We start from the raw sequence: 12,263 nt of genomic DNA on the forward strand, positions 1-12,263 counted from the left end.
ACCCAATTTCCGGTGGCGATGATACACAGTGAATAATATCTCAACGAAAATCATACATTGATCGAATTCCTTATAAAATAGTTATTTAAGATTGGAGTGCACTGTGTCTAGTTGTTATTTTACTTGATTCTAGGCACTTTATAACAATTCTAAAGCCTAGGTTTTATTTGCAGTTATCACTGCACAAAAGCAGACATATCTATTCAAGCCACTGGAAAATAAAATGAAAGCAGGAAGTCCGGGAAGAGGGAAGCTTAACCATTATAGTAAAATTCTTATCGAAAACAAGTTTTATAAAATAATTCTTAAGACAAATCATGTATACAATGCTACACCGATGCGTTGCCACTGCCATATATGTATACAGTTGTCTTGAGTTGAGACTTGTCAAATGATATTTTATAGTGTGTCTTTCTATGTTGTGATGTTACACTACTGTTTCAGATAAGGGTAAGAATGGTACCTATCAAAACGTTTAAACCCGCTGCATTTGTTTTCACCGGTCCTAAGGCAAGAATCTTAAGTTCAGTAGTTTTCGTTTGTTGATGTGGTTCATAAGTGTTTCGCTTTTTTATATAGATTAGACCGTTGGTTTTCCCGTTTGAATGGTTTTACGCTAGTCATTTCGGGGCCCTTTAAAGCATGCTGTTCGCACAGGCACTTGTGTCAGAATTTTTTTCCCCTATATACCTTAATATATTATTGTGTATAGGAAATTTTTTCTGAGACAAGTGCCTGTGGCTGTTCGGTGTGAGCCAAGGCTCCGTGTTGATGAATGTACTTTGACCCATCATGTTTGTTTTTTACAAGTTGTGACTTTGGTGGAGAGTTATCTCCCCAGTTGTTTCAGGAAGTCTTATCGAAGAAAATGTTCTACTGACATACAGATAGTGTGAGTTGAAGGTTATTTCCCTTGACTGCAGTAAAAAAAAACATTTATAAATATGAGTTATACATGTGCTAAATACAATATTTAATAAACAGCTGCGCCATGACCGCATGAGACGCCCTTCGTCTTGTGTGAGAAGTTTTATGCAATAACCATAAATAGTTTCTGAGATACGGCGCGACATGTGAAAATTATTTTTTTTACAAAAAACTCTAACTCTAAAATAGAATTTTGAATCATCACCAAAAAATATTCAAATCTTTAGATTTATATAACTAAGAAGTGTGTTAAGTTTTAAGCAATAGTCATTAATGGTTTTTAAGACACAATGCAACATGTGAAAACCCCCTCTTCTTTTTACAAAAAACTCAATAACTCCAAAATAGAATTTTGAATCATCACCAAAAAGTATACAGATCTTAAGATTAATATAACTAAGAAGTGTGAATAGTTTTAAGCAATAATCAGAAATCGTTTATGAGATATGGCGCGACCAGTGAAAACCCACCCCTATTTTTTTTTACAGAAAACTCAATAACTCTAAAATTAAATTTTGAATCATCACTTAAAAGAATACAGGTATTTGGATTAATATAATTAAGAAGTGTGTGAAGTTTAAAGCAATAATCAGAAATCGTTTTTGAGATATAGCGCGACATGTGAAAAATACAAAGCCCTGTTTTAGTTATAAAGTCACGAAACTCAAAAAGTTTAAATCCTATGTTCACTAAAAAGTATACAGACCATTTGACCATCATAAGAAACAACTATTTTAAGTTTCATGTTATTTGGATAAGCGGTTCTCGAGTTACGGTGCGACATGTGGACGCCGGACAGACAGTCAGACGGACAGACGGCCGCCGGACATTTGTATACCATAATATGCCCGTCAAAATTTTGACGGGCGTATAAATAAAACGCCTGGCTGTCGACAATATCAAATATTATTCATTTTACTTCATTTTATTTCATGAAACATTGATAAAAAGTTCATTTTCTTTACCATGTGACTCAATCCTACGGGCTAGAATAAAGAGAACAATATATATTATAATCAGACATATACTGAAAATAAGCACTCCATATGAAAACCACATTGGTGAATACAAATCTATCAAATATCCAAGAAAAATTGGTGTAAGCATTGATCCGCCCGATCCTGTTAGCATGAATAAAGATACAATTTTACCAGAAACTTTAAAGAAATCTTGTTCAGTCCAACACATGAGTGAAGGGAAAAGAATAGATTGACAAAGTCCTGATATTGGAATAAAAATCCAAATGCCAATTTCCAATTTCAACAAATTCGTAATTAACAGACAAACGGAACACACACAATTCATTAAGATATACAGTCCGAAGATATATCTTATTCTAAATCTTTTTGTAATACCTATTGCGGTAAACCTCCCAAACGCATGGGAAGCCCAGAATGCTGACGTTGCATACGATCCTAGTGCTTTTGGCCAGGCGAAATGTTCAACCGTAAATGCTGTTAGGTAAAATACAATGGACTTTTCTAAAACCTGAACACAGAAAAATGTAATGCATATAATACCAATGGTTGTCAATCTAATAGATTTTGGCAAATTCGAGCTTAAACGACTAGTTTGTGTCTGCTCTACATTACTGTCCGCTTTATGAAACAGGAAATATGAGAATGATAAGCCCGACAGCAATGTTATGCCTGCAGATATGACAAATGCTCCATGAATAATTGAATCTTTGTAAATAGTGTCTTTGTGATAACAATCAACATTCATAAATATGTCTGCCGATGAGTTGAAATTATTGGTTGAATTCATTGTTAAATTTCGTAAACATTCCTTTTGTGTTGTCTTTGAATCATCTTGAGGAATCTGTGCATTGAGGAAAGGTGCCATGGCAAGTGGGGAAATAACTGCACCAATTGCAAATGAAAAGTGCATAGTCTGCATGTATGGTCCACTTTCTGTACCCCATATCTTCAGAATATTGATATTACCTCCTGCAATATATAAATAATATAATATACATGCATCTAAGTTTGACTAATGATACAATGCTAAGTATTCGTTACTCATTGTCCCTATAGGTTTGCTAATTTTGACAACCATACTACTTGCAATCAAAGCTACAGTTGTTTTTGGAGAGTTTAGTCATCCGTGTTGTTTGTCTGTTTGTCTTTTTCTTTTTTTTGGCATGGCGTTGTAAGTTTATTTTTGACTTGTGAGTTTGAATGTCTTTTTGCAACTCCTTTATGCAAAGTTGACCATGGACGAGCATAGCTCGTAATTCCTATATATACTGTTGCATGTAAGTTAACGAGCCTAAATTGAACTATTCATGAATGTTTTATGACATCTTTTCGAAATAACTGCCCCTGATTAAAGATAAAATATTTACACGTTATTGATAAAAGCAGAGTGATTTCACAAACCTGCATCTGCAACTCCGTGTGTAAGTCCGCGCACAACAAATACAACAATCATGAGCCCAAAGTGACGACACCAAGGTGTAACAACCGTTACTATGGCGATTAAAATTGTGGAGACGAATAATACGATGATTCGATTGATCTTCTTGAATATCCATCCTGCTACAGCCACTGCAACAAGAAATCCAAGCGAAAATGCTGTAAGGAAATAAGAAGCCTCGTCTAACCTAGTTTTTGTTATGATTTGCAGGTCCAGTAGGGCAGGTCCAAGTTGACTAACATTCCATCCCTGTAAAAGTAACAGTCCAGTGATCGCATATAACTAAAACAATTATTATATTTATTTGAAGAAGAAGAAAAAATTGTCATTTGTTGTGTGAATGTCCTTTTGTTTTAAGCTTTCAAATGTGTTTGTTCTCGCGTACCTATTGAGAGCTATTAAGTCCAGAAACGTTTTTATACATCCTCTCACACTCATACTGATTTACCGTTTACCGCCCTTTATTAAACCGTCTACCCGTAACACATTTCTCTCACCGTTTCTTCCTCATCAAGTATTACATTTCAATAAAGTTGAAGACGAAGTACATTGCATATGTCAATGTCCCATTTTATAGAAAAGAGCGTTATGACAATAATGTGATAAGTTGTAAAAGTTTCTAAAGTTAAACACAAATCACTGAAGCATGACTGGAGCGGCTCCCTTGTGAAAATTTCTGGATCCGCCAGTGGATGTAAGCGCATTTGTTAGGAATTATGTCAGCAAATACAAATCATCTTTATTTGTTATTTGATATTAAACTTAACAATTCAAACTATCCAACAAGGTAAAAAGATGTCGGGTGTAAGCAACTATAGGTCACCATATGGCCTTTCTTGCACAACAAGTTAAATTCATACTTATTTTGTCTGCTTGTATTTTTCTATTTTAGCCATCGCGTTTAGTTTATTTTCGATCTATGAGTTTGAATGTCCCTATGGCATCTTTCGCCCCTCTTTTTAGAGAGATATATTGGTCGTTGTGTGAAACCGATATTTTTTTTTATTATTATCCCATGCTCTGCGTTATATCAAAGGCAAAATAATATATTTTTCTTAGTCCTAAAGAACTAAGACGTCTTTTTTTACGCTGTGACGAGAGACATTTGATATGCAAGGGAGATAAGTACAATTTCAAAATGCGTTAGGAAAATCCACGGAAACATGTACATTTTTCAAGTTACATAAAATTCTGTCCTTATGTTTTTTTCTTAAATTTAACAAGGTTTTCTTGTGATCCTAGGGAACACATACACAGGAAGTGGTGTAAGACATGGTCAAGTTCGGCTTATGAAAACTTCCACTAAATAATAGAAAAGAAATATACATACCAGGCATGCAAACAAACTGAACAAAGCTACCGATAGAGAAACTTTGTGCCGAAACACTACGTCCTTCTTTAGTCTGTCAAAAAACGATACTTTCTCACGTGGTTGGCTTCTCGGGCCATTGTGTTCATCTATGACCTTCCGTTTTGAACAATTCTTATCGTCCATTATTATCTTGACTTTGATGTGTCATTGGATATCTGACAGGTGAAATTATTCAAATGTACAAATTTACAAATGTACTTTTCCATCTTGTTACAAACACATTGCCGTGGATTTGTTGAGAAGCAACACCATAATTATTCTGTATCAGGTTTCTTTGTTGGCTAAATATACTAGTAGTTTAATCTTATATAGGTCGTTAAATGCTATTGATTATTTTGCAAACAATACTGACTACATGTATTTAGAATAAGTTTACGGTCTTACTCACTGGACATAGTTTTCGGCTATTTACGAAGGCACATTGAATGTGTTGTCAAAGATTTTTTTTGCAATTATACGATTACCGTTTTATTTTTTAATTAAAGTTAGTCATTGTAACCTTTTTAATAGACTGAGTTCGGTTTCGACAGAATTAAACGATGTAAAATTACTTGTATTAATAAATATGGATATTGTTTTGATTGAAATTTACTGTTATAAAATTTCATGAATCGCTTTAAATTAAGGAATATATCATATATCTATCACATGCAAAGCTCTGATTCCTTGTCTTTTTTTTTTGCTATGTCCCTTACAGATCATTTTGGTTTATCAAATCTTGATTGAAACGTTTGTATTAAGTTTTGATTTTCAAATATTTTGGCCTCGAGCATCACTGAAGAGACATTAATTGTTGAAACGCGCTTCTGATTCCTTTTCGGTTTTGGCTATTCATGTATTGTAGGTACTTTTAAAGTTTATGTTCATCATCTCTTCGAAGTTTGTATTAGGTTTTGGATTTTGAAATATTTTGGAGTGCAGTATCCTAGTCGAAGTATCACTGAAGTTAATCCATCTCAGGAGTGCATTAGAAGACACTTTTGTGCGCGTATCAAGTGCTGATACCTTCGAGTGCGCGGCCATGTGCAAAACCGTGAAATACATTGCCGGCCCTACTCTGTTTTTTTAAAGCCAGTTTGGTGTTGACAACGTATTCATAAAGACACAGATCCACAGATCAAATTTTTCAGTCAAAATTTAAAGAAATGTTGAATGGAAGACTCTCTAAAAGGCTTATAGTACGTCACAGTTTCATTTCAATCTGCTTCCGTCTGTCAATATTTTTTTCACTCATTCTGACCTTTTTCTTGAGAACTAATGAAGAAAGACACCTTTGTTTAATTTTTTTATGTCCCACCTAAGATAGTAGAGGGGCATTATGTTTTATGGTCTGTTCGTTCGTCCATCCGTCTGTCCCGCTTCAGTTTAAAGTTTTTAGTCAAGGTAGTTTGTGATGGAAGTTGAAATCCAATCAAATTCAAACTTAGTATGCATGTTCCATATGATATGATCTTTCTAATTTTTATGCCAAATTAGAGTTTTTATCCCAATTTCACTGTAACCTTAACAGAAAAACGTGTCAAAAGAAAGAAAACCCCAACTTCATAAAAGTAATAAGGGACAGACAACCAATTATGACATGCAGACAGCAAAACTGCATGCTCAATAAGATAAAACTGTTATATATTGCTATATTACAGAAATATGTTCATTCGTATGTACAGAAGAGTTGTACAATCATCAAAATTCCGAAAATAGTCCGAAGCATTGTAAGCTGGAAATGACACCAGTTTTATATTACAATATTTATGATAGGAAAGAAACCGGAACCTTTATATAGTTACAAACCGGAATGGGATGGTAAGGCCGTAACTAGACATACTATTTTAGTGAGGCACAGTAATTAAGCCGAGCGAAGGGAGGCGAATTTTTTTTTGGGAGGGTATGGAATGAATGGTGCAAAAAACTGCAATCTAAGCATTTCCAGAGAGTTTGACAATGTTCTAAATTTGGACAATTTTTATATAAACTTTTCTTATTTAAAGACATTTACTTACAAATGTTTTTCAACTTTATTTAAATTTATATGTCAGATAAACATCCAAATATCCCCCCCCCCCCTGGATCCGCCTATACAGAGGGTAAACAAACTGGATATAATGAGATAAGATACAACAAGTGTATGATTCTATCTAAAGTTAGATATAGGAAGATGTCGTATGAGTGCCAATGAGACAACTATCCATCCAAGTCAGTTTACTTGTATGATGTGGGTACAGGGAAATTGGATTGGAGTTTTCGCTGTTTATATGTAGGTCTGTGTTTTCAAATTATTTTAATAGTCAGTGGTAGGCTATTTTAGTTTCAGAATCGATAAAGTTAGGGTTTTGGGGTGTCCGATCCCGAAATCCCGAATATTAAAACACGAAATTCCATAGTCCCGAAATAGAAAAGACAAAATCCTGTTTAAAAGGTCGTACCGTATCTCAATAATGTCAAATTGGAATACGGGATGTTCTTTTAATTTTTAAGGTTAAAGAAACAGGGATAAAAACGAATTCATGCATGTTTCATATTATTAATATTCTGTTTATACGTAAAGAGAACGAGTAAAGTTGGTGAAATGGAGACTATGCTCCTTGCGATTCCCAGTACTGATATGTCATAAAATTGAGAATGGAAATGGGGAATGTGTCAAAGAGACAACAACCCGACCATAGAAAAATACAACAGCAGAAGGTCACCAACAGGTCTTCAATGTAGCGAGAAATTGTCTATTTATAGTTTTTGGATTAGTTCCAATGAAGTTATATTCAATACTCAGACTCTTAACCACTGTTGTGATCACAAATAACATTTGTTTTACTAGAAATTAATGAATTATGCCATAAAATTGAGAATGGAAATGGGGAATGTGTCAAAGAGACAGACAACAACCCAACCATAGAGCTCCATTAGTAACGAACATAGAGAAGTTCTCGCTCGGACAGACACTCCATAAGCTAGTATATCATAAGAGTATATATATAAACATAAAGCAATTGGAGGCACGCTACTGTCTCCACACGGCACCTAAAGACAAACTCTGTAAAATATAAAATTGAGAATTGAAATGGGAAATGGGTCAAAAGGACAACAACCCGACCATAGAGCTCCATTAGCAATGAACATAGAGAAGTTCTCACTTGGACAAACACTCCATAATCTTGTATAGCTTTTCCTTTTCTGCAAAAGCTTGTTTTTAACCAGAGATCCATGATGATTATCGTTACTATGTTAATGTAATCGAGAAACATCACCAATTCAGATGCTGAGCTATATTCAGGAAAAATAGATTAAAAGGAATGATGACAAGTTATAGAAAATAAAGTTGAGACAGAACAGCAAATGACTATTATATTTCTTATTTAATTACCATAAAAAAAAATCAGTGTCAAAATTTTACCTCACTTGCCTCAATGGTAGTTACGGCCTTGGATGGAGTGTAATTTTATTTCTAATTTTTAAACTGATTGTACCCTGTTATCTGGTTATTTGGGTGTAACTAATTATATCATGATATATGTGCTTTTTACAGATAATTTGCTGATATATATAAATCACTCATTTTCCTCAATAACACTTTCAGTTTAAGTTTAACGAAAATTTCTATATCATTCAAGTTGTTTTTGTAACCCATATAAAATACATACTGACTTGTTTAATGTTCGTCAGTTTTATTTTCTGATTACAACATGCATCTATAGTAATTATAGTATTCAAATTATGATAACGTTTTACCTGGGAAATGGGTCGACTTTACACATTTTAATAATTAAATTAAACAAAACTTCAATTGAACCCTGATCCAAATCTATATTAAACACCAGTGACCTTTCGATCTTGACCAAAAGGTACAATTCGTTATTAAATTAGATCTTAACATCCACATTGTTCAAATTAGAACTTTTGCCATTTTCATGGTATTTCGATCTGTATTGAATTAAACATGTAAATAAATAAATAAAAAAGAATGAAGATAGTGCTCTGAGATTTACCACTCAAATTGTTAAAATTAACTTAGTGATACCAATGATTCTGAAATATTATCAATTCATAGCAATTTCAAATTTAGCCGTAGCTATTTTTTTGTCATTACTTCCACAATAGTTTCCTCACATTTGTTAAGGTGTACTGAACCTTCAAGTTTGTAGATCTTTGTATATTCCTTTTTTTAAGTAACTTGTAAGAGCAAAATTTCCTTCAAGGCACAATAATCCCACAAGAGACTGAGTAAATGACCAAGTTACCTCAACTCTGACGCAAGACCAGACTGTTTTCTGTTTTAGAAACTTGTCTTTTGATAGTTTCTTCTACAATTACTAACGCCCATAGACTACCCAACTCTATACACATAAGACTAATAAAAACGAAACTAAAGTTCAAAATAAATACCCACACGACAGTGCCATGTGATGATTTTAATTGCTCATTATGATACATACAGCCCGTAACAGAGAAGTGATCGAATTGATGTTTCTTTACCGTCAAAATTAGCTACGTTATCGACAAACTTAATTGAGTAGTGACCGAACTATTGGTACTTTAACGTTAAATGACAATGCTGAAAAACTTTCATGTGTCGAAAATCAAGTTTAATACCGATAATATTGAAAATAATTTTAATAATATGAAACAAAATATGTCCATGCACCATTTCGATCGGGCGAAAAGTAGTCATTTCTTCAAAGTCAGAACCGGAAAAAAAAGATTTATGGAAGGACGTCTTGATAAGTCAAAATCAGGGTCAGAATATTGTTTTCTAAAAACTACCAGGCCTCTTCCTCCATGAAAATTAAATGGTCCGTGGCAAAAATCAAAAATTCCCACATGTTCAACTTCAAAATTTGACCAGATTCTATTCTGAACTGTCGGATAATATACTGGGATAACATAGAAAATGTCCTGTATGGGACGATTCTGTACTCATACTTCACGCGTAGTTGGGTACAAGTGTCCTCGTAGTGAACGCACCCGACTACGCATGCAGTAAAAAGTGTACTCTTACGTCGGATACCGGGCAGTTTCTTTGTTATATCTGTACTTTATCAAATACATGTACATGTTAATATTTACTTAATATTAAATAGGTAAAAATTATTGCTGAAATAAAATTGAGAATGGAAATGGGGAATGTGTCAAAGAGACAACAACCCGACCATAGAAAAAAACAACAGCAGAAGGTCACCAACAGGTCTTCAATGTAGCGAGAAATTCCCGCACCCGGAGGCGTCCTTCAGCTGGCCCCTAAACAAATATATACTAGTTCAGTGATAATGAACGCCATACTAAACTCCAAATTGTACACAAGAAACTAAAATTAAAATAATACAAGACTAACAAAGGCCAGAGGCTCCTGACTTGGGACAGGCGCAAAAATGCGGCGGGTTAAACATGTTTGTGAGATCTCAACCCTCCCCCTATACCTCTAGCCAATGAAGAAAAGTAAACGAATAACAATACATACATTAAAATTCAGTTCAAGAGAAGTCCGAGTCTGATGTCAGAAGATGTAACCAAAGAAAATAAACAAAATGACAATAATACATAAGTAACAACAGACTACTATCAGTTAACTGACATGCCAGCTCCAGACTTCAATTAAACTGACTGAAAGATTATGATTTCATCATATGTACATCAGGCACAATCCTTCCCGTTAGGGGTTTAATATCATACCATCATAACATATATGAGAAGAACATAACCCGTGTCATGCCAACAACTGTTTTTTTAATAAATGTGTTTAGTTCCGTTCAGGGTTTCTTTCTTGTGTATGATTATATAATTTTTCACATGCCTGAACTCATTGACGATAATGTATAGTGCTCTATTAGAAAAAAATGAATTTCTAATTCGGGTTTGAAAAAGAAATTTCGCCTTTTCTTGAGCCTGTTTTGTACATACAGTTTAACAGATATGATCCAATGGAAATTTTCACATGGAACCTTCGGTAAATAGGAAAATGAAAAGATATGGGGAAATTTACAGAGAGACCACACTCCATCCATGAGAAAAACGGAGGGAATTTAAAAATCTAGAGGTCTCCACAAGGCTTTCAACAAGGGTGGAATCTCACTCCTTCTGAAAAGCTCTAAATCGCCCCAACGTGTACATACGTTTGGTCATCAAGAGATTCTGGTTTCTCTTTTTGTGTGTCATAAACATTCAATTCGGATTTGAATTTAATTTACCGAACCATTTCCGTACATTAAATCTTAGGACGGTCAGAACATTTAAGGACGCAACAGATCGAAGTACAATTTTAAGTAGTACATAAATGTGCAATAATTCAGCTTCCTGTACATGTTCATGAAGTTCTAAATTTTGAATGTTGATTTCTTTAAAAAACACCATTGTTTTACAATAAAAAATCTCAAAAATGTCCGTTAACAATGAAAAAGTTTGACCATGAAAATCTAAGAAAAGCAGTCGTTTAATTGATTATAAGAAAGTTTCAGTATATCATGTCAAATTTCTTTAATTTGAGAGTTTTCCTTTAGTTACAAATGTAGCTCCATGTCTGATGGTGAAATAAAAATGAATGTCTCAGAAAGTGTTGAATTAGTTTCCATAAATGACAGATGAATCGGGCCAAGCTTAGTAACTTACAGTCAACAGACTACTGTAACATTGATGCACTCGTCGAACTGTTTAAAAGATTTGTGTTTATGACCAAAAATTTATATACAACTTTGTTTATAAATTAATCTGAATTTCATAGCGCGTCGTCACAATAATGAAAGTTATAAAAAAAAATCTATAACCAGCAGATCTATACTTCTATAAAGGAAGTATTCTTGTACAAAAGGGTATTTATTATAAAATGGTCCTTACTATAGAATATATAGTTTACCACAGAAATATTAAACGGAAGTTTCGATAATTTTAAACAGAAGAGATTTGAAAATAAATTTAACTTTAAATAAACACTGAAATAATTTTAATACCACGAAGGTGTAAAGAATAAATCAACAATCTCAATGTTTAAAAGTGTCTTCATTGCACTAACCGACGAGTTTATGTTTACAGTAGAAACAGTGGATGTGACTCCAATAAATTCATTAACGACTCCTAGGAGTCGATATTAAGAATTGAACGATGCATGAATTTTTCTTGCTACCTGATCCTTTACCGAACTTAAAATGAAAATGCCTGATCCTTTACCGTTAACATGAAAATGCCAATGACAGAGGTTGATTATAAAAAAAATGCTTTACTGTGTTAAAAAAACTTCGACTTAAACAATGAAAACTTACACGTTGGACATGAAATATTTTGTCGATGAAGAAAATTAAATTATGTCACTTCTGAAATAAGTTTGTCGATAACGTAACCGTTAGTCTGACGGTAAAGAAACGCGAATTCGATCACTACTCTGTTACGGGCTGTAATATCATGTCGGCAAAATATATTCAGTAGTTTATAAATAATACTGAAATCAAAGCATTAAATATGACATCAAATAAATTCACATTTATAAGCAAGATAAAAAAAAAATAACTGTGAAACACGTCTAATCGAGTCGGCCCCTGACAGCTGTCGTGCTGAATGGTTATATATCACA

The 12,263-nt window shown here is 33.7% G+C and overlaps 1 protein-coding gene across 1 annotated transcript; it reads right to left on the bottom strand.

The window, feature by feature from the left end:
- Positions 1 to 1,857: 1,857 nt before the first annotated feature.
- LOC134721953 (sodium-dependent glucose transporter 1A-like) lies at positions 1,858 to 5,001 on the bottom strand. The gene is made up of 3 exons (XM_063585333.1): positions 4,676 to 5,001; positions 3,309 to 3,594; positions 1,858 to 2,876 (listed from the first exon to the last, which is right to left on the bottom strand). Exons 1-3 carry the CDS (start codon positions 4,838 to 4,840, stop codon positions 1,858 to 1,860), a joined length of 1,470 nt encoding a protein of 489 aa, XP_063441403.1. The 5' UTR covers positions 4,841 to 5,001.
- Positions 5,002 to 12,263: the final 7,262 nt, after the last annotated feature.

The sequence above is a fragment of the Mytilus trossulus genome, chromosome 1, assembly GCF_036588685.1.
Source record: "Mytilus trossulus isolate FHL-02 chromosome 1, PNRI_Mtr1.1.1.hap1, whole genome shotgun sequence".
In the NCBI taxonomy this organism is placed as follows: domain Eukaryota; kingdom Metazoa; phylum Mollusca; class Bivalvia; order Mytilida; family Mytilidae; genus Mytilus; species Mytilus trossulus.